General features: G+C 37.2%; 1 protein-coding gene across 4 annotated transcripts in view; it reads left to right on the top strand.

Moving 5' to 3' along the window:
- FGF12 (fibroblast growth factor 12) overlaps positions 1–27,644 on the top strand; it is a 508,911-nt gene that overhangs the window by 291,504 nt on the left and 189,763 nt on the right. For all 4 annotated transcript variants that reach the window (XM_036446555.2, XM_045583847.1, XM_036446554.2 and 1 more), the window contains one exon: positions 17,363–17,473. In XM_036446555.2, the coding sequence (XP_036302448.1) occupies positions 17,363–17,473 (111 nt within the window). The remainder of the gene's footprint in view (positions 1–17,362; positions 17,474–27,644) is intronic.

Below are 27,644 nucleotides of genomic sequence, written 5' to 3'. Positions count from 1 at the left end.
TGCCCTTGTGTGGACTATGATTACTTCCACTTCCCACATTTTCTCTCACCTTCCTGCTCCCTCAAGCTAATTCTTTTTATAGTTTTAGGATTCATCTTCAGTGTTGTGTCCCAATGGAACACATTGTCTTAATCCATTTTGGCTGCTATAATAGAAATACCACAAAATGATTGGTGTATAAACAACACACATTTATTTCTGTAAGGCTGAGAAATTCAAGATCAAGGTGTTCATAGATTAAATATCTGGTGAGGGCCTGACTCCTCATTGATAACCATTTCCAGCTGTGAATTCACAGGGTTGAATGGGGAGGAGGGGGAGAGATCTCTTTTCTGAGGACACTAATACAATTCATGATAGCAGAGCCTAATCACCTACCAAATGCCCCATATGCTTACATTTGGAGGTTAAGATTGCAACATATGAATTTGGGGAGGATATAAACATTCAATCCACAGCAACTCCCTTGAGACTAAGAAAGATCCATCCTTTATCCTTCATAGCAACCAGGACTCTTCCATATTTGTAATTCACTAATTATAGAATTATTTAATTAAGGCCTCTCTTTCCCATTACAGGGTCAACTTTACCAGGGCACTGACCCAAATTGTCTTGTTCACACGTGTATCTCTTGGCACCATACCAAGGCCAGAGTTTTTGTGGAAGGAATGGCCAGTGTAAGGATGCAGGGAAAGGAAGCAGGCAGGCAGTAGGCTTGGGTTGTAAATTTTATCTTTTGAGAACATATATGGTCTTTGGTCATCTCTACCTTTTTATTCTGAAAACTCACAGTATGAGTCACTGATGCCGTTATTGCTTTGTGTAGCAGGCACTTAGTTGCTGTTTGGAAAAAAATATATCTATCAAGGTGTGAACTCCTCCAGCACTGTGCTGTCCTATATGGTAATCACTAGCTAATGTGGCTTTTGAACACTTGAGATATGTTGCAACTGTAAAGTGCACAGTGGATTTTGAGGACTTAGCATAAAAATGTAAAATATATCTAATACATTTCATGTCAATTACACATTCTGAGTATATTAGGTTACATAAAATATATTGACAAAATAATTTCAACCATTTATTTTCCTTTCTTAAATGTGACTGCTAGAAAAGCTCAAATTACCTATATGCCTTGCATTATATTGTCTTTGAGTAGCCGTGACCTAAGTATAGAACACAGCATTCTTTTCCTTCTACCAGATTCTAAGGGAGAGGGAAGCCATCCTGGTGAAATGAGCTGAGTGCCTTCACAATGTTGTGCTAATCAGTCGAAGTTCTACTATATTCCTTAATATAAGTAGAGGCTGATTTTCCAAGATTATCTTTACTTTCTCCCCAGGATGAATAGAATTATTGGAAACGAGCACCATTTTTAAAGTAGCATCATCATTATTATCTTCTCATAGAGTTTCACAGTTCAGATTATTTCATTTCTCTTGTGAATTTCAACTCTGATAGCCTCCACCTCTATTGCCTCTACCCGATTCTGGAATGTGGTTTGATATGTTTTCACTTAAGTAAATGAAAGTTAAGACAAAGTTTCATTCTTTGAAGTTGCTGGAGAGTTTTCCCAGTGTGAAAATGGATGTTGAAGTCAACTATAAATTATCTTGCAACCAATATTAAGTTCCAGAACTCTGAATTCCAAGAAGATGCCAGTCCATTAAGCAAACAGATGAAATATGCTCTCCCCAAAGGTTTAGCTGCAGCAGTCAATTGTAACTCTTAATAATGAGACAAGAAGGGGAAGCTTGGGCACCTGGAACTGATACTGCACATTGCCCACTTAATTAGTAGGGGATATTAATTATTATTGCTTAAAGTTGGAACTGATTTAGTGTTCTTACAGATTTCTGGCACTGCCTTTAATTTAAATCTTGTTATTAAATTCTGGCTTTCCCTCTCTAAGCACTAAGCTATAAATGGTTTATATTATATATCACTGTGGTGTTTGAATATGTTCGAATGTACATAGTTCATGGTACCCAATAACTAAAACATAATGCAATAATAAGCCAAAAGCTATATGGTTACCACTATTATTGTCTTAATACCATAGGATAAATATATGTAAAAATGATCTTGACAACCCATCTCCTTCAATCTTACATGAGAAAACAAGTATTGTAAATTGCCCAGTTGGCAGAGCAAGGCCTAGAACTTGAACCTTCTCACTCCTAGTCCAGTGTTCTTTCTACTAACTTTTGAGAGTATGTTGGTGCCAATGTATAGTGAGCAGAAATTAACATTTTTTTTAACTAGGAAAATAAGACAGTATCTTTGGGTATATGAAATGTAAGAAAAATCCATAATTATTATTTGTATGCACATAATGTGTGCATGCATATGTATATATGAGTGAATATGAGTGTGATGTATGTGTGTGAAAATATTAGTATTAGTTAAATGTGGAGGGTAAGCTCATGGATATTTGAGAGTCAGTAGAGAATTTGGTAGTCTGCATTGTGGGTTCTGTAGGCAGACTTCCTGGGCTTAAATCCTCAAAGCCCTTTTACTTATGAAATTTGGGCCTTTTGGCAGTTACTTCACTCTGTAACTGATCATCTATTAAATCTCATCATCTATTAAAAAAAATTAGTCTCATAGAAGCTGTTGTAAAGATTGCAATGCATTGTTTTACACATACATTGTATAAAATGTATGTAAGCACAATTAAGAGCTATTGTTATCTCTATATTTTTCTCATGATTGAAATACTTGCAAACAAGAGAATTCAAATAAATGAGAAAGAATGAGTATGTAAAATTATAATAAATCTGCAAATTGTAGTAAAGGTAATCTTCACCATAACTTAAGTTAAAATTATGGATCAAAATTATTTTCTGGCATTTCAAGAAGTTTTTAAAGCCTCAGTATCATAGTTAAAAGAGAAAATCTCATGAATATTCAAAATAATTTGGTTTACCACTTATGACAATCAAATGATCCATATGGGAAATGAGTCATTTTGTGCGAATACATACTTGCAAAGAGATTCATGTTTATTCTCTTATCTAGTCATTTAGAAACAAAAGGCAGAGATTCTAAAATTAAACCAATTTCTTCTATTGCAAAGTGCAAGGTTTTGAAACATCAAATAATAAATCTTTTCCTGTTTTTGGTTCTGTTACACATAGATAAAATTTAATGTACATTTTAATGTTTAGATGTTTTTCCAAAATCATGAAAATTATATATTTTATTTGACAAATCATGCCTTTTCTTAGTATGTTTCACCTATAAATGACAAACTGCTCACAATTTTTTCAATAGGTATTAAAGCTAAGTGGCTTTCTCTGAAAAGTTTTGGAGAATCATTAGTTATGGATAGATCAACACTGTTGTATTGCACTCTGAATATACTTTTGTAGAGATGACCATGAGATAAGCAAGCTTTCAGGTCTCTGGAATTGGAGGATTGGTTACCCTTGAGAATATTGCCTTGGTACTGTTGTCCAAAACCACTGGTTCATGTCTTTTCCATGGAATTCTCTATCTGTGTAGCTGTAATGGCTCCTCATCATCAGTCACAGTGCCAGTTCCTTGTACTTGTGTTGCAATTGTGTTTACATTTTCTGAGAGCCTCCCAAAGTCAATTGGGGTATAGTATATACTCGTTATTTACACCACAAGTGTGTCATCCACTTTGATAAATATTACTACTTCTTTTTGTGTGTGTTGTGATGCTAGATAATACATTCATTGCATTGTTATAGTTTGTGTAGATTATCCTTTCTAATAAAAGAATAATATGCAAATTGACCATCACTCCAACAAACAAGATGGCTGCCTCTATATAGTCAAAGATCCTGCCCCATGTGGACATAAGATGGCCACCACAAGATGGCCAGCAAGGGAGGGCAGTTGGGAGGGACCAGGCCTGCAAGGGAGGGCAGTGCAGGTGATCAAGCCTGCTGGCAAGGGGCAGGCCTATAGAGGAGGGAAGTTGGGGGTAACCAGGCCAGCAGGGGAGGGCAGTTAGGGGCAATCAGGCTGGCAGGGAAGCAGTTAGGCATCAATCAGGCTGTCAGGGGAGTGGTTAGGGGGTGATCAGGTAGAAAGGCAGAAGCAGTTAGGGGCAATCAGGAAGGCAGGCAGATGAACAGTTGGGAGCCAGCAGTCCTGGATTGTGAGAGAGATGTCTGACTTCCCATTTAGGCCCAATACTACCAGGATTGGACCTACATGGGCAATTAGACATCCCTTGAGAGGTCCCAGATTGGAGAGGGTGCAGGCTAGGCTGAGGGACACACACTGCTATGCAAGAATTTTGTGCACCATGCCTATACTATTTTATAATGAAGTTTAAATGACTTTTTAAAATATACAGTGATGAGAAATGTAATCTATTAAAATACTTTCTCCATTTTCAGCTGTAACTTACTGAAAATAGCTTGTAAGTATCTGTTTCTACTGATTAGTACCTTAAGTTTTTAGAATCCTGGACTTGCAGCCACTCAACTGTTCCTGTGCTGTCATTTTACAGATGATAGCTGAAGCCCAGAGAGATGAATCAGTTCATTGAACAAATACATGTTTGCTTCCAGTGCTGCGCTAGTGGGCTCTATGCTAAGTACTGAAAATAGTGTGATGGATAAAGCTAACATGGCTTCACTCTCATGGATGCTACAATCTAGAAGAGGAAATAGACATTAAACAAATAAAGAAAAACACATACCTAATTACAAATTGGGATAAGTATTATGAAGGGGAAAAACATAGTACATTGATATAGAATATGAATATGAAGGTAGGTTTAGATTGAGGGGCTAAACAAGACCTCTTATAAAGTAATATTCAAGCTGAGACTTGAATTTATCTTAGGAAGAAATAAATCCAGGCAGGGCAAAATGCATGTATAAAGATCCTTAGGTCTGAAGAGAAAGAAGACATGTGTGCCTAAAGTTTCATGAGCCAGGAAGAGAGGACATTTAGATGATGATGGGTTGACAGGAGCCAGATGGTGCAAAGCTCTCCAGGCCACGCTAAGGGTTTGTTGTTTTATTGTAAATGAAAATGAAAGCTGTTAAAGAGTTTAAGCAGGAGAGTGACATGATCCAATTTATTTTGTAAAATATCTTCCCTATAGTGTGGTTTGGAAGGAAAACAGAGTTAGAGTGTTAGTGAGGAGGCTCACTGTTGGAGAACTCGGTAGCCAGACATTGTTGGTGGCCTAGACAAAGGTGGTGGCAATGGGGATGGAGAGGAGCCGACAGTGGGCATCAGATCCCAGGTGTCAGGATCCCCCTGGGCCATGCTCCCCACTGCAGCACATTGTCTGGACTGAGCGTGCCACTGAGTTGAGGCTGATTGATGTGCTTTTGGAGCTATGAATTGTTTTTTTATGGAAACTATTATTACCTCTTCAACTCACTCTGGTTGATGCTGCAAATTTTTCTTGGTGAATGCTATTAAAACAAATGATAGACTTAAGGCCACATTTTAACACAATAGCATTTTGCCTGCAGGTAATTTATATGCGTGGTGTTTCAGGGAATTCCCCAGGCTTGTCAATCTGAATGAACAGATCTCCTCTTCTGAGATAAAGGTAGTTCTAGGACAGATCTGACACTGTGCAGCTCCTCTCCTCTCAGGCAACTGCCATGCCTATGCTCTCCCAAATAACTCATCCTGGTCATTTACTTCTGGTGCCAAAAAATGTATCTCTGTAAAAAGGCTTTAAGTCTTAAGAAGATTTTTCTATGCCAAATGAGATGCTTTATTACAGAAAAGTTTTTGCATACATAGCAGTGTCTACACCCCCCCCCCCTAATTTTTTTTTTGTTTCAGGAGGCCAAAAGCCATGTCTTCAACTCCAGTTTAATGTTTGCCAGTCCCTTTATTTCCAGTCTCTTGCTTCATAGGGTTTCTACCATTTGTGTGGGCCAATCACAGTTAAGGAAGAAGAGAGAATTATCATCATGTTAGCCTTTTTGAAGAGACAATGATTGACAATGAGAAGGTGTAGGGAGCAGAGGGATCTGGTTCCACACCTGGTTCTGGCATTTATTAGAGCACATCACTTAACCTCTGCAAGCTCCAGTTTCTTAGTTTATAAAAAAGGTCCAGTGATAGGGCCTATTTAAAATTATTTCTGTGAGAGTTCAGAGAAATAATCCACATCAAGTCTCTCTTATGTGGTAAATGCTTGGCAATTATTGCCTGTGTATAAAACTCAGGAGAATTTGCCCATCTCTATTGCTCCTAACCCTGGGTCTCTGTATCCTCATTAATACTGTCTGAAAGTTAAATCTACCCCTATGAGCATGATCACTTCCTGATCATATAACACACTATAATGTGCATTCTTTTTAAAATTACATTTATTGGAGTGTCATTGGTAAATGAGATTATATAGGTTTCATCTGTATATTGCATCATGTGCCCAACCACCCAAAGCCAAATATTTTTCATTATTATGTATTTGATCCCCTTTACTCTTTATTACCCTCCCCCCGCTCCCTGCACTGGGTAGTCTTAGAACATCAGAAGCAGGTCCTATTCATTCAAACAATTTCCCTAAAAGCAAAGTATGCCTGTGCACAAAGAAATGAAGTTTTCTGTATACTATACAGCTAGCTTGGCTGAGGACCAGGACAGAAGGGACCTTTTGCATTAAAAAGCCCTGAATCTAGGGAATCTGAAGATGTGCGCCCCTTGCCCTACTATTCTGTGTCTTCCATCTGTAGAATGAGCCTGGACTTAGATCATACTGACTAGCTTTTCTGATTCTAAACGTTTAAGAATCTCGGACTACCTTCATGTTTGAGATGTTGTGTGTTCTGAGTTCTCCAGAGCACAGTTGTCAGTTGACTAGAAGGCAGTGTTCATTCCAGGTCTACATCCCTGGGGGATAAAGACCAGAGGGTTGTGACTCACTGAGGTTGACTGTAATGAATAGCCTCTTCATGAACAGAAATCAATAGAAAGGCAAGTAAATAATTTGGTTGGCAGGGAGGGAATGCTCATGTTGTGATTCCTTCATCCTCACATTTCAATGGCATGCCACACTTAACCCTCCCCCTTCTAGGGCTTCCTTAGAAGGCTAATGATCGATGTGAACTTAAGAACCAAGAAGCCACACATTTTTTCTGGAACTGAAGAGGGTTTATACATCCTGTCATCTATGAAGCATTGCCATGCACTGTCATGCCTCAGGCTGACATCGTCTCTTCACTCAGTGCCACTGCCTGACCAAGGCCCTTATGATGTGTAATGGGTCCTTAAGTGGCTTCCATGACATGACCAATTGCCACCTACTCTAATTCACCATCTCTATTGTTCCATAATTCGGCTTGCTAACATTCTGCCTTCATCATATATCCCCAGACTTAAAGACCTTTAGTGTTTCCCCATTGCCTAATTCTGTGGTACCCAGGTTTTTCCTATCTGAAGTGGATGGGGCAAGACAATTGTGTGGAGATAAACTATTTTAACTTTTATTTATATTTACACTGGTATCATTTAAACATTTCAACATTGATTTATAGTATACACAGTATATGGAGAGGTACATACATGAAATTTATAAATAACTAGAGGCCCGGTGCACAAAATTCGTACATGGAGAGTACAGGTGTCCTCAGCTCAGCCTGTACCTTCTCCAATCAGGAACTCCTCAAGGATTGGGCCTAAATGGGCAGTCAGATATCCTTCTCATAGTCCAAGACTACTGGCTCCCAACTGCTCCCCTGCCTGCCTGGCTGCCTGATTGCCCCTAATAGCTTCTGCCTACCAGCCTGGTCACCCTCTAACCACTCCCTTGCCGGTCTGATTGACACCTAACTAACTGCTTCCCTGCTGGCCTGGTTGCTCCCAACTGCCCTCCCCTGCTTGCCCGGTCACCCCTAACTGCCTTTTCTTGCCAGCTTGGTCACCCCTAACTGCCCTCCCTTGTTAGCCTGGTTGCCCCCAATTGCCCTCCCCATGAAGACCTGGTTTCCCCTAACTGTCCTCCCCTGCAGGCCTCATCACCCCCAACTGCCTTCCCCTGCTGGCCTGATTGCCCACCACTGCTGTCCCCTGCTGGCCATCCTGTGGCAGCCATCTTTGACCACATGGTGGTGGCCAACTTGTGTGTTGGAGTGATGGCCAATTTGCATATTACCTCTTTATTATATTGGATAAATATACATTAATGGAGGTGAAAGTTATAAAATTTTTACAGATAGGGTTGTATGGTTAGAAGTGTTTGGAACTCATTGGTTTAAAGGGTAAGTACAACTTATATTTGCTTAAGGCAATCTGAGTGTTCTGGACCCATATTATTCTTATGCTATGACCTCTAGCCACTGAGTACACCCCCTTTTTTCCCAACACCCTGGCCTCACCTATCTGCTTGCCCAGTTCTCCTGGGCCACTGCCGATGCTGCCTGTTTATTCAAGGTGAAGTCTAGCGTATTGTTTTATCATTAAAGTTTTTCTCAACTGCCTCTTGTCCCAGAACCCACCATCTTGGGTAAAATTAGCATCTCTGCTCTGTTATGCCAAGGCATTTTGTTGATTCCTGTCTGACAGCACTGTTCATGCCCCTGTTGTAATGTTAGTTGTGTATGTGTCTCTCTGATTAGGCCATGGGTACCTTTGAGGCAGGAATTGCACCTTACTCATCTTTGTACCCAGCACCTAGTGCATGTCAAAAGTCGATAAATAGTGTTTGAGTTATTTTAAAATTTCATGAGCATCTTATAGAGTAGAAACAGGGAGGGAGAGGGCTAATGGTATGAGGCATAAAATTGGCTCAGTACAACTATCCCGGCCTTATCGGCATTGAACATCCCAGCTCAATTTCCCTGCCCTGCTTCCCCTGTCTTCTGCTGCTCAGGCTGCCTCAGAGAAGAGCATCCTGGGGAAAAGCGCATCCTTTCTTTCCGTTTAGCTTTGAGGTAGCATGAAGGTTAAGGATTGCCTGTCTCAAGGTCACTTGATTCCCACTGACGTTCCAGGCAACTCGGGGCTTTGGAAACTATGCAGTTTATGCAGGATGTTGCTGTGCTTGTCAGACTGTTCAATGTGGAGCAGCTGAAGCTGTAAAGGTGAAAAAAAAATACACATTGAAGGCCAGAGGCATTATATTAAAAGGCTGTAACAGCTTTCTTACAAATGAGGAGCTCCTCTGAAAGTCACAGGTGACAATGAAAAATACTAGATATGACTTATCTCCTTTCTTTCAACATGTGAACACTCCTCACCTACCCTGCACCTAGCACTGCGTAACTGGTGGGAGGGAATGATGAATAATTCAAGCTCCCTGCCCTTGAGCAGCTTTTAGTTCAGTAGCAGAGACCTCAGCATAAGCAGGCAGCTGGAACCCTGTGGGGAGTCCTCTCCTAACCTGTGCCCAGGGAGCTCTGCAGAGGGAGTGATTAAATTTCCCTCAGGGTGTCAGGGAAGGCCCTGTGGAAGAAAGCTGAGCTCAGAAGACTGAGGAGTTCTGGGCTGAGAAGGGAGGCAGAGGCTGTGTTTCAGGGGAAGGAACCTGCATCAGCCAGGGTCTGCAACAAGCATTGGCAAGCTTTCTTTGTGAGGGGCCATTAGTAAATATTTCAGGCTTTGCAGGCTGTGGGACCTCTCTTGCAACTACTCATCTCTGCTGTAGCATGAAAGTAGCCAATGGGTGAATGAATGGGTCTGGCTGTGTTCCAGCCAAACTTTGTTTACAAAATTGGCAGGGGCAGGGCCGAAGTTTGCCAACTTCTGGTTTGGAGGAAAGCTCTTCAGAGAGCATCTAATCCTAAGCTTCCTAATCTTTTTAAGTATTAGGATTACTCCGCACTTGCTGTTTCCTGCACTTGGTGTGCTCTTCTTTTAGACGTGCCCCATGGTTGGCTCCCTCTCCTCAACCAGGTCTCTGTGATGTCATCTTCTAGCTACTCTGTCCATAGTAGCAATGCATCCCCTGCATGCTCCATTTGTTTTAATTACTTTTGTTGTCATTAAAGCACTTATATGTGTGGATTGTTTATCTCTTTCCTTGTCTACTAGAATGTAAGCCTCCTGGCTTGTTCTCTGTTGTATGCAGTGCTGTGCTGGAGCTGATTATGCTAGGCCAGTCTCAACACCACCTCCGCATTCAGGGATGACAAGTAGTAGTTTTAAGTCTGCAGTGGTGAGGTATTTACACCATAGGAATGAGACTCATGAACATCGAGTTTTGGGCATTTTTTTTTTTTTGAGAGCTGGTGTGATAGCACGCCATGGTTATCACCTGTATCTAGAGGAATACCCTCCAGAAAGCCAAGTGCTCCATAAATACTTGTCTTTTGAATGAAGTGTGCTATTAATATCTATTGGTTGGGAAAATAAATATGCTCGGATGGATAGATGCAATTATTAGCAGTTTATAAAGATCCCCATGGCTCATTGTGGGTAGTTACTGCTCATGGTATCTGTAACTTTTATTTGATGGGTGGAGAGACTGAGGACTCAGATAGGATGGGACTCTCTCTACTCCACAAAGCAGACTCTGCTAGGCCATGGGGACCAGTATCCTCCTCGTGTTCTATTCCTGCGGGTGCTCCTTTCGGTGTGTGCACTGAAATCTTCTGAGTGAATGAGGAGCCTCTTTAACCGAGCAACATGTATTTGTAATGGATTCCCACAGCTCAGGGTGGTTGTAATGTTTGCAGTGTGTTCAAAAGCCCCCGAAATGTCCATCCTCTTTCAGATGTCTTACTGTATCTTCTGATTTGTTTGGGAATTTGATTTGTGCCATGTAAATGTGCTCTAGTCTCTAGCCTTTAGCCAGAAACATATCTGTTTATGAACAACATCTGACCCTAATTGTCTAATTTTGAAATCTGTAGCAGTTGAGGCCCCAGAAGCACTTGACAAAAATCACATTGAACAGCCTGTGAAATCTCAGCTCCTTTAAGTGGCTAACATTCCACCTTCAGACCGAGAGCCCATTTGTAAACCCAGAGGCTGATTAAAAAGCCTCATCAAATTACTGCACAATTCATGTGTAATAGTTCCAACAAACTGCATTTTTAGGATGCCTAGTTAACATCTTTCCAATTCCTTGTCCCAAACACAAACTAAAACACAGAAAAGTGAGCTTGCATTTAGCAGGCTGTCTGGTTTATCCAAATGCTTTTCAAGACCTTGGGTTGGAGAGGATCTTGCATGGTCATGCAGATGCCTTAGCCACTGGAGTCATCCATATCTTTCACTGCTGCTCTGACCTGTAGTTTTTTTCTGCTTCACCTGTTTGCTCCTGTTAAGTGGTATAGACCCTATTCTTTCTGTAGACAGCCTGTTCTCTGTTTGCATACAATTTACAGAAAGTTCTCTTTCACTTGCTTTCTTGTAACTTTCATCCTTTGGCCATAGTTCTATCCCCAGGGATCCACTTGGGACAAATTGTTTTCTTCTTTATTCTGCCTGCTCTCAAGAAATAGGGACAGCTCTCAGGTCCCCCGGGTCCCCCTTCTCTGGGCTACATACACACTGTTCATACAGGCTTTCTCCATATGACAGCTCATAGTCCCCTCTTTATTTGGCTGCCTTTCCTCTGGACATGTTCTAGTTTTGCTAATGTCCCTCTTAAAGTGACTGAACAGAAAATGGCTAGGACCACAGACTTTTGAGCTAGATCTTTCTCTGTAGTAACTAGTTCTGTAACCTTGTGCAAGTGGAGTAGCTTTTCTGAGTCTCCTTCCTCTCATTTGAACAGTGAAAAGAAGTGCCTTGCAAATTCAGTTGTTGTGAGTACTAAATACAAATGTAGTAAAATCATCAGGGAGTGTACTAAGTAGATATAGAGTTGATGGGTTCAAAATATGGCCTTTGTTTTCATAATAAGTGCTATTAATTCTCTGAGTATGGTTTCCAGCACACAGTTTAGATCACTATTACTTATTTTAGATTTGAGTTTACATGGGGGTATTTTCTTGAAATTTGGGTACAATATCATATATATATATATATATATATATATATATATATATATATATATATACACACACACACACAAATATATTTTTGCACAGTTTTATATAATCTGTCTTCTTTATCACCCTATACTCCAATAGTGAATGCACAACCAAGTGTCCCTCCCCATCCTTCTCCCTTCTTCTCGACCTTATTTCCCCCTAACCTCTCACTTGCACAAAGTATTGGTTATATCTTGACACTCACTTTGGACCTCAGATTTTCTGTTTTTTAAGTCTTTGATATTGATGATGGGACATATTTTGATGAAAGAAGATAGTGAATTCCAAGGTACTTTTCAAATTCCAATTTTACTTCATTTTCTGCCTTCTAGTATTCATCTTGAGATGTGTGATAAGGGCCCAATAGTCCCAACTCTGTTCTGAGTTTATATTATTGTATAATCAGGGAACTGCCCCTTGAAACCAGCAAGAATGTCTGGATAGCTTCTTCCAGTCTCAGCTTTTTTAAGTGACTTTGATTCAAACATTTTGTTGAAATTGCTCTGTCATCCTAAGCAGAAGCAGTGATGAATATGAATTCTTAACCTTGTTATTTTTTTAAATTACAGTTTATATATTTAATATTATTTTATATTAGTTTCAGGTGTACATCAGAGTGGTTAGAAAATTATATAACTTATGAAGTGATCACCCAGAATTATCATTGATTGGTTCATAGGTTGATGTTCAACCACTGAGACATACTGGGGTAACATTGGTCAACATGCACATATAGGTTGATGATCTTGAGCATCTTCCCTATGTTTTTAATATGGCCACATATATATGACTTCTTTAGAGAAGTGTCTATTCAGGTCCTCTGCCAATTTTTTTTTTTAAATTGGATTATTTGAGCTTTAATTTTGAGTTGTATGAGTTCTTTATGAATTTCAGATGTTAATCCCTTATGAGACGTATCATTGTGAATATCTGCTTTCATTCAGTAGATTGTCTTTTTGATTTGTTGATGGTTTTTACTGTGCAAAGTTTTTTTGTTTTGTTTGTTTGATGTGGTACATACTTCATTTAGATTTCTTTGATTTCTATCTATTTTTTTCTTCTAGTACGAGTATCCCATCTAGAATACCACATTATCTTTAGTTAACATGTATTCTTAATCTACTCTTGGCAGTGACAATTTCTCAGACTTTCCTTATTCTTGATAATCTTGACAGTATGGAGGGGTACTGGTCAGCTATATTTTAGAAAGTTCTTCAGTTGGAATTTGTTTGATGTTAGACGAAGGTTATGGAATTTTGGAAGGGACATCAAAGAGATAAAGTACCCTTCTCATCACATCATATCAAGGGTACATACTGTCAACATGATTTATGACTGTTCATGTTAACCTCAATGACATGACTGCGGTAGTGTTTTTACTTTTTAGATTTCTCCACTGTAAAGCTACTCCCCACCACTCCATCCATTTCCATATAGGAAGGAAATCACTGTGTACAATCAGTCAAAGTTTATTTATTATTCATCTAACTATTTGATATGGGTATTTATGATGGCTGTTTTTTCTCCACCAGTTTTTCAGGGGTTCAGAATTCTTCTATTTTGCTACATCCCTTACAGCTTTGTCATCTAAATCCAGCCAGTGTTAAAATAAAGAAAATTTGGAGGAGAATATATTATTTTAAAATCCATGGCCTGAAAAAGACACACATAACTTTCACTTACATTCCATATGATACTCATGCATCTGCCAAACCTATCTGCAAGGGAGGCTGGGACATATGGTCTAGCTGGGTGCCTAGAAAAAAGAGGAAATTAATTTGGGAGAAAAACTAACAGTATTTGCTACATAATTTCAGAGTACAAAAGATAACAAATCAACCCCCCCTTCTTATAATAATTTAGTCACCAATGAATAAAAACAGAAAAAAGTAATGGAAAAACATAATCTTAGAATCAAGAGACTAATAAAATAGAAAAAAAGCTTAATAAAAATGTAATCCATTGAGCCTATTTATCTTATTTCACTATTGACCTGTGAACATTTGTTAAAAATAGTCACTCTACCTGCATGTCAGCATTTGAGAACCTCTGCCATATATTATGCCTATTCCAGACTCTACATCTTTCCCAGAGTCTACCATGCTGCTTGTTGCCTCCCTCCATTTTTTTTAATGTCTGAAATGTCATTTCTCTCTCTCACTTTTTTTCCCCTTTTTTTAGCCTATGATGATTCTACTCACTTTTCTAGTGACAGATGAGATTCCTTCTTCCAACCTCGAGACAGAATTATTCCCTTGTTCCTTGGTGCCATCATGTCATGCTGCTTCTATCCATTATTAAACAACTATCCCACACTAGTATTATATATTCATATGTTTCATGCATTACACTGGGGACTCTCTGAGGAAAATAAGGTTTTATTAATCTATTAGACCCCTATGAAAAATCTGACAAATAAAAAGCATGTGTGATGAGTGCATCAGCATATTAGATATGACAAAAAAAATGGTCTCACTTTTGAAGTCCTTTCTTTAAAATACAATAAAACATATCCCCCAATTATCAAAATGATCTTCAGTTATGATCACCACACCTTTATAGAAAAGGTGATCTTGAGCTGAACTTAGAATGATTGGTAGGACTTGATAGATGGTAATAAGAGGTAATAAGGATATAGACCTGTAGGGTAGGTGATACTGTTTTCTATGACACATCCTAGGTTCAGGACATTTGTTCAATGGATGGTCAGCCCTCCTTTGAAACATCTATAGTGTAAGACATTCACTTTCATAGGTCATCACATCATTAAAACTCAAACTTGGAGCTTGTTCTGACTCTTCTCTTGAGCAGTGGGGTTTGGTATAAAAGCCTAATGCTCATTATTTTGAACAGGAATAAGCAACCTGAATTCTCAGGGCATCAACAGTGGGGGTGGCTTATGGATAGTTTCACTATAGCAAAAGAGGTGCTTAATTACAGCTACAGAAAAAGATTACAAAAAAAACAAACAAAACAAAACAACACAATCATTTGTAGGCATTAATGACTCAGCTGCCATGCATTTCATAATCAACAAAAAACATAAGTTCTTAAAGGGATCGTATCATGCTGAATAGAAAGAAAATATGAATTATAAGAGTTGTCCTTTTCCTTCTATCTTTTTATAGTTTCTACTCTTAGCGTTCTGTTTACTTTAATGACTTCAACAAACTCACTTACTATTTTATTAAAACAGAAATCAGAAGACAGAGTCTGTTCACAGAATACTCCTTTTACCTCACATGGTTTCTTTGATTTTGATGGTTGAAAAATTAGACCTTCATTTGTATTTATACTCTAATGGGTGTTTTTTTTTTGTTTGTTTGTTTGTTGTTTTTTTTTTTTTGTGTGTGTGTGTGTGTGTGTTTAAAGTTCATACTATCACATGTGTTTATTAATTTGACATTCTCAATGATTGTAGTTAGAATAGGAATTATTTTCCCTCTATACAGATGTGAGAACTGGGGCTTAAATGTTAAATGACTTGCTAAAGACCACTTGACAATTGTGGCTCAAAGCTGGGTCTTCTGACAGCTAAGTGTGCCACAGCAGGACCTGCCGGGCAATCAGTTAGCTTCACAGCAGAGGCACACGTATCCTTTTACTTCCTCTAGTTATGAAAGTGATTCTCACTTACGACCTCCAATTCTTTAGTGAGGAGGTGGTCTTGAACTAACTCTGGAAAGTTGGTAAGATTTGATAGATGGCAGTTGGGGTATAGGATTTTTTTTTTTTTTTTTTTTTTTTTTTTTTGTAGTGAGGTTGGTTAGCCAGCTCCATGCTCTTCCAACATGTTCCAGTATGTCAGATTGGGTGGGGCTCTTGGAATCAGCACATTGAAGATGCACACATTTCTTGATTTCTGCCACCACTCAGGGCAGATGATTCTAATGTACACAGTCAATAGAGACTCACAGGAGGGACCTAAAGTTCTTTAACTTTTTAGATATTATTGGTGAGGAAATTATGGTCCACAAATTAAATAAATTTAACTTACAAAGATAATTATGGTTATAAATCAGTATGGCAAATTTTAAGTTCAGTTCATTTTCTCTTTTTGAACCCTCCTTCCTCCTTTCCAAAATTTTAGGCATTTTTTCCTGATTCTTAGGATTGCTTTGAACAGGACATGTTTATACAGGCATCGCCTCATTTCCCCAAATATGTGTGATCAAGTCATATGTGCAGAAGTGTGATCATAGGCAAATGCTATAGGGAACAGATCCATTCCCAAAAAGTTAAATTCATTGAATCCTTGACTAGAATTCTTATTTAGACCTGAATGTGAATAAATGTGTTCAGTTTAACACACAGTACCTAGCATATTGCATGACAAAAAGAGATTCAGAGTGAATATTGGTTTAAAAAGTGGGTGAAAGAATGAAGTTGACTGTCAGTAGTTGAAATTTGGTGATTGTCCCTTTAAGGATAACATGTTGCCACTTCAGCAATTATATGTTTTCTATTTTTGCCTCAATCATATGTTTTCTATCTTTGCCTTGAGAAGCAGAACTTTTTGTTCTTATTTTTATGAAATAATTAGGTCTACAAATGCACTAGAATAATCTAATTTTTGCTCAGCACTGAAGTAGAAATAAAGATGGTGGTGATGCTATAGAAAAGGGATTGTTGCTGTCAGTCAGCACCATATTGAGAAGCACTAAATATTTATTTTAGGTGATGTACAAAAATTCAAATGTGTTTACAAAGTTCAGTTTGGTGGTATTCATAAGAGGGAATTTTTAAAAGCTGAGGACCAACCACTTCAAATTTGAAATAATTAGAGAAATATAAACAAATTGATTTATTAGGGGCTGGAAAAATCACTGTAGTACTGTCTCCACTCTGGTCAGGTATTTCTTGAAGGTGAAATCTGTTTCCACATACTTTCCTGTGACAACTTCTGGCCATGGTTTTTGCTCTTTCTTATGGTTCTCATCCAAGCCATTTTTTCTGACTGAACTTGGCCAGAATTTCAAAACCTAGAAGTTTCTGATGGATAGTTGACATTCAGCAGAAACCGAGTTCTTCCAGGAGTCAATTATTACTGCTGGAAGTTTAAGAACTATAGGGGCAGCTTGGTCTAAACAGTGATTCTGGAATGGGAACATAAACTTGCAGTCAGACACTAGATGCATGGGAGAGAGAAGTAATTCACTTTTTAGTATGCCTCTGTGTTTTGCTAATCATAATTAGCTTCTATTTATTTACATTTGGTTTATTGCTGCATAGTATTATGGTCCTACGTCTGGAAGGAATAAGAAGAGAAGATATGTTCCTGAAATGCTCCCTTTTCAAATACTTATTTTAATATTTAAGCCTTTGGCATCTATGCATTTACTTAGAAAATGTTTCTGGCAATTTTCAATTGAGCATTTTTATAAACAAAGTACCAATTTGAATAATTATTTCTTTTTGTTTTGCAGAACCCCAGCTGAAAGGAATTGTGACAAGGTTATTCAGCCAGCAGGGATATTTCCTGCAGATGCACCCAGATGGTACCATTGATGGGACCAAGGACGAAAACAGCGACTACAGTAAGAAACATTAGATTGTTGCAATCCATTCACAATAAAATGTATAGCCCAGTATTATATTCTTAAAGCATGGCCAGGCTGCCTTTGAACTATTTATCTACAATTAAATAGGTATATTTTTCTTGCTATGATTCCCTATAGCAAAGAGACAATAATGGAGAAAGGTTGTGTACTGAATGAGAAGTTAGGAAGCCCAAAGAAGTTCCACCCAGTTTTCCTTCCATCCCAGTGTTTGTAGTCAGGATGATATGTACTCATAGAAACAAGGCAGACTTTACAGCACAAGACAGTGTTTTCAGTCTTAGAATTAAATAGTAAACATGTTAAAATAACTCTTAGAACATCATTTCAGGCAGACAAAAATTACTTCTTAATATAAATATTGGATACATATGTATATTGCATGTTATTTTATTTAGATTTAGAAAATATAAAATATATTAAAATAACATTATGATTTATAGCATATGTGATAAGAGCAAGATAATTAACATTGGTGGACCTGAAACATTGTTTATATTTTTAATATAAAATGCCAGATATTATCTATAATAATAAAAGCAGAATATGCTAATTAGACTGGATAGCCAAACGACCTTTGGGACATCATTCCAGAGGAAGCTGTGGTGGTAGGGGCCAAGGCAGAGGCAATTAGGGGTGATCAGGCAGGCAGGCAGAGGCAGTTAGGGCCAATGAGATAGGCAAGCAGAGTGCTTAGGGGTGATCAGGGAGACAGTCAGGAGAGTGGTTAGGAGTCAGTGGTCCCAGATTGTGAGAGAGTATAGGCCAGGCTGAGGGGACCACCCCCTCGCCCCCCTACCATGCATGAATTTAATAATATCACTGGAAATAATTTTTAACTAATTCAACTTTAGAGTTGATAAGTTTAATAATTCAACAAAATCATCAAGTTTTAATAAAGTATATTTTAATTTTGGAAATATTTTCAATACAAACCTTAGCATAAGGATGTTCATTGTCATCATACCTTTCATTTTCTGCATAAACTGAGGAAAATTTGTGTTCTAAAATGAGGTGGGGTGCCATAGTATTTTTTAAAGTTTATCTGTATTCACTACTAGAATCTTACTTTTGAGTGTATAGTAAATGTTCATTAAATATATGTCCAATTGAATTTGTCTTCTGATGGATATGATTTTATAGTCAGACTGACTATCTACCAAAACATAACTGCATAAGGTAATCTAAGAAGCCTGATATTTTATGATGAGGTATATTTTCAATTAAAAATAAAGATTTGAGGAAAGATCTACAATTCCTAAAGTGTGAAAATGATCTTGCCCACCCCTTCCAAATTATTCTTTGTTCACTTAATATTATACATTACAAAATATGAATTATAGTAAAGAAGAAAATCTTATTTCAAGAATTCCATTCCAGTTTTCTTCAAAGTGGTTGATTAGCTTATTGTGGTTTGCATTGTTGGTTTGTGTTTGTGAGTATGCATTCTTTAAATGATTCACATTTTCAACTGAGGACAGAAGAATGAGAATGGTTCATTTTCCATGTAGGATTTCCATCTATTGCATCTGCACAAGAATGTGGATTTAGTCTAGCAAGCAACAAGTATAGATGGAAAGAACCAGGGAGATCACTAAGCTGTGTCACCCATGCTATCTCTGAGGTATCCCTTGATCTCAGTTTATTTTCCTAGGAAATGAGGTGGCCAGAGATGATAACATTAACATCCTCTCTCTGTACTTTCCATCCCGCCTTTAAAAAAAATATTGAAAAATTAGAAATTGATAGATTCAATCCCCAACTAAGTCAGGTAACCATAGTCAATTCCATAGGATGCAACTGTAACCCAGATAGTTGCCCTGTGGATGCATGCAATTTATCATGGAGTGAAGGTAGAAGGCTAGATGAAAGTGCGGCCTCAGCTAAGACAAATCCTTCCTTCACTCTTGCTAGAAAAATAATTGTAAGTGCTTTCTCTGCTGATGCTGGGTCAATGACTACTGTAAATATATGCCTACACACATATGTTATACACAAATACTTATATGCAGGGTGGGGTTAAAGTAGATTTACAGTTGTTTGTATAGAAAATAATATAATAATTAATAAATAATAATAAAAGAATAAACTGTGTTTTCCATACTTACAACTGTAAACCTACTTTTGCTCCACCTTATACATATAATATTAATACATATAATGCTATATTGAAAATACAGTCTTTCATATATGTCTATTAAATCAAGTATTGTTTTGTATGTTTTTAAATGTTTATTAAAAAGTGCAACTATTACTGTACATAAATATATAATTTTCCCTAATATTATGGTTTTGAGATGCATATATGGTTATATATTTGCTTGATTTTTTTTTTTTTTTTTGTAGAGTAACCTATTACATGAATAGTCCCAATATATTTATCTATTCTCTTTTATTGTGGATAATCATCTTTTATATTTTAGGGCATTTTACAAACAGTGCTGTCAAGAAATTTCTGATAGATGTTAAAACGACCTTCCCTGATCATCTTTTATAAAATGATATATCTCATCTTGGCTTTCTTTATTCTGATACTCTATTTTTTCCCTCTCCTCATAGCTGTAATGACTACCTGGCATATATATTGTTGCTGTGTATTTGTTTATTTTTTATCTTCCTCCCAGGAGAATGTTAGTCTCATGAATAAACAGACTTTTGCTTTCATCTTTGATATAGCTTTAGAACTTAGAATGATCTCTCAGATATATAATAAGTACTCAACATAAATGGAACAAATGAATGAATGTTTCCTTGTGCAGACATGTAAAAGTTTACTTAGGCCATTGGCTAAATACTCTTCTTAGCCAAACATTTTTATTTTTATTTTTTCCTTTTGAAATAAATTTAGACTTCAGAAAAATTACAAAGTAATACAGGAATCCCTGTGTACTCTTCACTCACCTCCCTAATAGTACTAATTTATGTAACAATAGTATAATTATGAAAAACTAGAGAATTAATACTGGCACAATGCTATTAACTGAGCTTTAGGCTTTGTTCAGATTTTACTACTTTGTTTTTTTTTTACTAATATGCTTTTTTCTGATACCCCTTCCCAATATTTTCATTGGTAAATTTTTCAATTAAAACATAATTTTTATTCATATATTTTCTGAGTGGGAATTTAAAACATTAGAGAAAGATTTAAATGTTACTCAACTTTTAATAGAAAATTATTATAAATCCTAAAATGTTAAAATGCCTTGCTTTTTCCACTTTGTGTGGGCAGGCGTAAAAACATTTAATTGCTTTTTAAAAAAAAATCTTGTTACTATGAGCATTTGTCAGAATTATGCTGTTTGATTCACTAGACATCATTAGATTCAACCAACCTTACTATGGTATCTTGCATAGAATAGATATAAACACCTGTTCTTTTGTTCCTGAAGAAAAGACTAATTACATGCAATTGAGTGAAAAAACACATGGCTTTGTCAGCAGTAATGGATAAGAATCTCTGCAAATGTTATTACAACAAAAGATACAAAACTATGTTGGAGCACTGATACAAAAAAAACAAAACAAAACCCCAACCCACAACAATTGCAGTTTGGAGAGTATTAATGGGAATATTTTACATAACATTAAAAAGGTAATTACTCTGCTTCCTGGATACTAGAGGAGAAGATGCATTTGAAGAGGTCAAACATGCTGGGGTGAAAACAATTAAGATATTATAACCAAATGTTTTGTTCTCTTTCCCTTTGAACAATACTAAGCTCCATTTGATGTGGAATGAACTGCCTGGTTAATTAGCACAAGAGTAACACTGGAGATATTCAAACAGATGCTGTGTTGACACATGGAGCTAGTATTTAAAAAATCAGTCCTATGTTATGTGAGTTGCAAATATTTTTACTCTTTTTACTGTTTATCCATGCTTGCTTTACATTTTTTAAATTAAAATACCAGTGGCCCGGTGCACAAAATTCATGCACTTGGGGCAGGGGGGAGGGAGGGCCCAAGCATGGCCTGTGCCGTGTCATAGTGCAGAAGCCCTGCAATCCATCATCCCAAAGCTGTCGACCCCACCCACCCATTCATGGCTCCTGGATGGATTGCCCCAAAGAGGTAGGCCGGAGCCAGGGGAGGCCTGTGGACCACCAGTGCAGATGCACGGAGGCTCCTGATGTGGCCCCACCCCCGGGTCAGCTCCTTGTAAACCTCCACACACCTGCAGACCCCTGGCCAGGGCCACAAGCCTGCAGACCCCTGGCTGGGTCCTTGTTGGAGGCTTTTTTGTGTGCCTGTGGTCCTCCACCACAGGTGTGCAGAGAGGGCTCTCTGCCATGGTCTTGCCCAAGTCCCCAGTGCTGCAAGTCCCTGCCCAACTACACCTGCTGTGCAAACAGCCTGCTGATTGGTTGTTACAGTGATGGCGATATGATCAATTTGCATATTACCCTACCCTATTATTAGTATAGATGCTCTTATGCCTTTAGTACTTTTTTCCTATTTAGAAAAGGCTTTACTCATTTCAAGATTATTTAAATTTTTTTTTCATGTTTTGCTTTAGTAAAGAAAAAGGATTTTACAAGAAAACCATTTTGGTGTGGGAAATAGAAGAAGATGGTGATGGTTGGGATAGTCTCAGAATTCACTGGTGTTTAAGGTCTCCTTCAGTTCTGAGATTATTTTATTTTTAATCCTAATCAGAAAACATGAGTATTTCTTTGAGAGTAACATCAATTGGTTGCCTGAAGGTACATCTTCCTTAGGACATCCAACGGGAGTAACTCTACATTTAATGGAGCCTCCCTAAAAAATCACATAATAAATCCTATAAGTCCTCTTTTGACAACTTCTTACTAAGCCACCCAGTTCTGCCATGTTGTGTATTTTTCCTCTTTGCTTTGAGTCATTAATCTCAACTTTGTTCAATTATGAGTGTGTTTTTATAGCTGGAAGGCACTGACTCAGACAAAAGCAATCTTCTGTCCCTCTCTTCTCTTTTATCAGGTCACATTTCTTTGTTTTCTTCCATGTATAATCTATGCATTTATCAACATATCTGTACTAATAAAATGGTAATATGCTAATTAGACTGGATTGACCAGACATCTTCTGGACATCCAACTTCCTTCTGGACAGTTAGGGGGTGACTAGGCCAGCAGGGGACCAGTTAGGGGGTGACCAGCTCAGCAAGCAGAGGCAGTTAGGGGTGACCAGGCTGTCAGGGGAGCAGTTAGGAGCCAGCGGTCCCAGATTGTGAGAAGGATGTCCAACTGCCGGTTTAGACCCTATACCTATGGGGCCTAAACCAGCAATTGGACATTCCCTGAGAGGTCCTGGATTGAAGAGGGTGCAGGCTGGGCTGAGGGACCTCCCCCTGTGCATGAATTTTATGCACTGGGCCCCTAGTATAGTACTATTTATCTATACCTCCATGGTATGTATCTTATTCCACACCCCCTTTAACTCAATATGTTATATCAATAAATGTTTTCCATATTAACACATATTTGAATGGGGCAATTTTCTAGCCAGATTTCCTATTGAAGAACATTTCAGTCATTTCTAATGTTTTGCTAATGCAAACAATGTTATAAAGAATATATTTGTGTATGAGTTATTTTGCATGTGTGCAAGAGTATCTATAGGATGGATTCTTAGAAGTAAAATTGCTGAGTTATGGTTTATGTGTTTTTATAATTTTGAAATATATTTGCTCTTTGTCATGCAAATTTACACTGAGAGCATTTGTTTCTTTATCTTCTAGTCAATCAAATATGTTACCAAAATTTTGATTCTATGTTGCCTAAAAACATAAATTTTAATTTTTCTTATCTTGTGTTAAGTTGGGCACCTATACATCTATTTTAAGAATCATCTATTTTTTTTTTCTTTTTTAAAAATGTATTTTTATTGATTTCAGAGAGAAAAAGAAAGGGAGAGAGAGCTAGAAACATCAATGATGAAAGAAAATTATTGATTGGCTGCCTCCTGCACGCCCCCTATATAGGATTGAGCCCACAACCTGGGCATGTGCCTATGACTGGAATCAAACCCAGGATCCTTCAGTCTGCAGTCCGACGTTCTAACCACTGAGCAAAACCAGCTAGGGTTACAATTTTTTTCCTATGAAATGTCTATTTATATTTGTTTTAATAAAATGTTCATATTTTCATTTGTAGGAAGTCTATATTTTAAAAACCAGCTCTATGTTATATGAGTTGCAAATATCTTTACTTTTTAAATTCTTATCTGTATATTTTTTTGCCAAGCTTTATTTATTTTATTTTTTATTTAAAGTATGCTTTTATGCCCTCAGCTTTTTTTTCCTATTTAGAAAGTCTTTATTCATTCCAAGATTATTTAAAATTGTTTTTCATAGTTTATTTTCCTAAAGTATTGTTTTATCTTTATACTTAATATTTAACTACTTTGGAATTTATTATTGAGATTTTTTTTATTCTAGATCTCTGATATTTTGAGTTCCTAACTACCAATTATAAATACAAATGCAATTTCTTCAGATTATATGAATATACTAAATTCACCATGAGTTCAGCATAAAGAAAAACATTTCAAAATGGTTTGTATCTGAGTTTCAGGAATCAAATTGGAAATTTGGAAAATTTAGTCATCTAGTTATGTCTTCTATACAATACCAAACATATGATATTTTGATATCACTAGTCACAAGTACATAGATATAGCCAAAGCCAACAGACTGTCTGTATTGCTAAACTATGAACAGAAATATGCTCCAAATGGTTAGTTGAAAAAAATTATCAAGGGCATAAGGGATGTTGCAATAATTATAAAAATGTGTTCTCCCTCTAACATGGGGCATTTTTTAACCAGGGGTTCATCTCTTTCACCTACTTAAGAATACGCACACATATTAGTCCTCATAGGAAATTAAGGACTATGCCGTACCCAATTATAGGGACATTATTTTCTTTTAGTTTCATCTGTACTTTAAGATTAGGACATCAACTTGGTAGGTGTGAAGTCAAGTTGGATAATAATAAGAAGAATTCATGTGTTATCCTGCTGATTTTCTTTAAGCAAGATTATTACATAATCCTGAGCAACACTCTGGCAGATGAAATGTTGTTACTTGTATAGTTGCATATCTTTTCAAGAGCAAAATTAATTTTTAGTATTAGCTTATGAATGCAGTTACTTCAATTGATTTTTTCAGAAAGGAAAAACATTGCCTTTTGATTTTCATAGCTAGAAGTGAAGGACATTTGTTCAAAATGTGCCTTTGTTGATTGTGTTTTAAGTTTAAAGACTTTTTATCCAAATAATATTTGTGGAGACATTAAAAGGAACCAGTTATGTCCTTGAATAGTTTACCCGTCCACATAAAATTAAAAGGGAATTACTTTCCATGCTTATTTTATTACCCTGGCCCCTTAACTTCTTATTGATCTTATATTTCTTTTTGATCCTAAGACTTCTGCTCTCATGTGTCCCTCTGGTCAGTAAAGCAAAACATGAGCAATTTGAAATTAGCCTTCCTTCGACTTTCTCTATGAGTATTTATGGGCAAATATGTATAGGTAGTATACACAGTGGGTGAGAATCTTATGGGAGTTACTTAACTAAGTGTATTCCTAAAAAGAGCTGAGTGACTGAGATTGTCTTTAGTTTGCCCATGGCTCTGTGAGGTGACCAGTATTTGGCCTTGGGAAAATCACATACACTTTCTCAGATTTATATAATCTCTGAGTTTACAAAATGAGAGGAACATGGGATCTCTAAGATTTTGATAGCCTTTCCTTTATTCTTATGTGGAAATGAATATATATACTCAGAAAAACTGATTCACAGATTCCATTTCCATAAATACCAAAAGGTATGTTACTGGCAAGAAATCTTTTTTTTACAAATCCTGATGTAATATTTTCATAGAGTGTATAAAAATCTGATAAGTCACACACATAATGATAAAGCCAGAATTAAATTTAGGCTTATTTGATTTGAGATTATGTGCCTTTAAGGTAGAAAGGGGGAGTCATCATAATACTTAGATTGAAGGGTCATTGGGTAGAAGAAATGAGTTGATTCATGAAAAGAGCTTAAAGTAATGCCTAAAACACAGTTCTGTGTTGACGGTTGTTTTTGGTTGTTAGTCTCATCAGTAGGGGTGAGGATCCATGTTTACAAGGAGCTAGTAGACAGTGGCCATTGTCACAGAAACAAAATTTTTAGTGCTGGCAGCTATTGTTACACGAAAGACTTTAAAGGTCCTTAAGCTGAGGGGTATTGAAGAGTACTCTAAATCAGCAGTTCATAAAGTGTCTAGTCCTGGAACCACTGGTATCAGCATCACTTTTTAGAAATACACTTCTTTGAGCCTCACCCTAGATCTACTGAAACAGAATCTCTGGGCTGGACTCAGCAGTCTGTTTTGACAAGTCCTCCAGATAATTCTTATCACTGCAGATATAACTGGTAATTCTACTCTGTACCTTGGGTTTGGAGTGTTCATATTTGCTAATGAATGCAATCTCTGTCTTGGGAATGTCATACTTAGTTCTATGGGTACCTAATTCCTAACAGATTAGGGAAAGTCAGGGATATTGAAAAAATATTGAATTTCAGACTTCCTAGCATCTCAAACATGTGTGGAATCTGTTCCTTTTTTTTTTTTTTTTTTTTTTTTTTTTTTTTTTTTTTTTTTTTAAGAATTTGTTCCATTTTGACTTATTTTCAGGAGAGAGTAAGAATTCCATTCTAGACAGATGTGCGATCAAACATAGGCTTGGGGAATTATAAAAACATATATAATGATATAAGTCAGTCTGTGCCACATCGTTTTATGTCTTGCAGCTTTTACACATATTAATTCTTTTTGCTTGAAAGGACTTAACCAGTACTCTATTCCCTTTGTCTGTCTGAAGTCTTCCCCTGCTAACCCCTTCAACTGCCACTTCCACACAAAAACTCCACATTAATCAGTCATTTTACTCTACTGTGCTTGAACCCTGTGTGTACTGCAATTTCTTATCTGCATTTATGTTTCCTCTGTTAGAGTATAACATCCTTGTTTGCCTTTCTGGCTGGTACAGTGATGGGCATTGTCCAAGATCCCAAAGTGGAGGACTACATATATGTTTCATTTAGCTGGCACACTTCAGCGGGAAAATTAGTGCATTTTTGCAATGGATGCCCTACATTTTACTCTTATCTACATAGACCCTAAAGACTTTTAGGTTTGGGATATTTATAGCTCTCATACAATGTTTTTAAAATCAAAATAACTCAATAAAACTTCAAATGATGGGTACTAACTGCTTAAATATCACCAAATGTAAGGGAAAGAAGCTTGGACTGTGAGCCAGATGACCTGGTTTCCAGTGTGCAGGTTCTATCCTTCATTATCTATGTGATGTTGTTTAAGTCATATACACTTTCTTTTCCTTGTTTTTTTACTCTTTAAAATGAGGTGTTTGGAAAAAATTATCTCAAATATTCCTGACAGATTTGAAACTTGGATAGCTGGGAAAAACAAAACAAAACAAAACAAAAAAAAACACACCTTGAAACTTTCTTTATTAAACACGTTGCAAAAAAGGGAAAAATTGTGAGAAGATGGTACAATAATTTTTGCATTGAATTGGAAGACATTAGTAAATTCAATCTGCATTAAAATACATATACAGAATTGAACCACATTCCAATACCATATTGCCACTACCTGGCCCAAACTGCTTTCATCTTTGGACTTCTGCAGTAGCCTCCTGCCTTACCTCTTTACTTACAGTTTCCCCTTTCAGTCTATTGTTCACACAGCAGCCAGAGTGACCTGGTTAAAACACAGGTCAGTTAAGTCAACAATCTGCTCATTCTCTTTCAACACACGTTATTAAGGATAAAAACCAAATTTCATCTTTTTATTATTACTTTTAAAAAATATATTTTATTGATTTTTTACAGAGAGGAAGGGGAGGGATAGAGAGCTAGAAACATTAATGAGAGAGAAACATTGACCAGCTGCCTCCTGCACACTCCACCAGGGATGTGCCCACAACCAATGTACATGCCCCTGACCAGAATTGAACCTGGGACCCTTCAATCCTCAGACCAACTCTCTATCCACTGAGTCAAACCGATTTCGGCAAATTTCATCTTTTGACCAATGTTTTTTATAAAACCCACCCATCACTTAGCCAGATTGTTCTCTCTCCTCTTT

The sequence above is a fragment of the Pipistrellus kuhlii genome, unplaced genomic scaffold (genome assembly GCF_014108245.1).
Source record: "Pipistrellus kuhlii isolate mPipKuh1 unplaced genomic scaffold, mPipKuh1.p scaffold_m20_p_2, whole genome shotgun sequence".
NCBI classification, from domain to species: Eukaryota; Metazoa; Chordata; class Mammalia; order Chiroptera; family Vespertilionidae; genus Pipistrellus; species Pipistrellus kuhlii.
The sequence above is the reverse complement of the archived record's forward strand: the minus strand, read 5'-3'. Positions and strand labels throughout refer to the sequence as shown.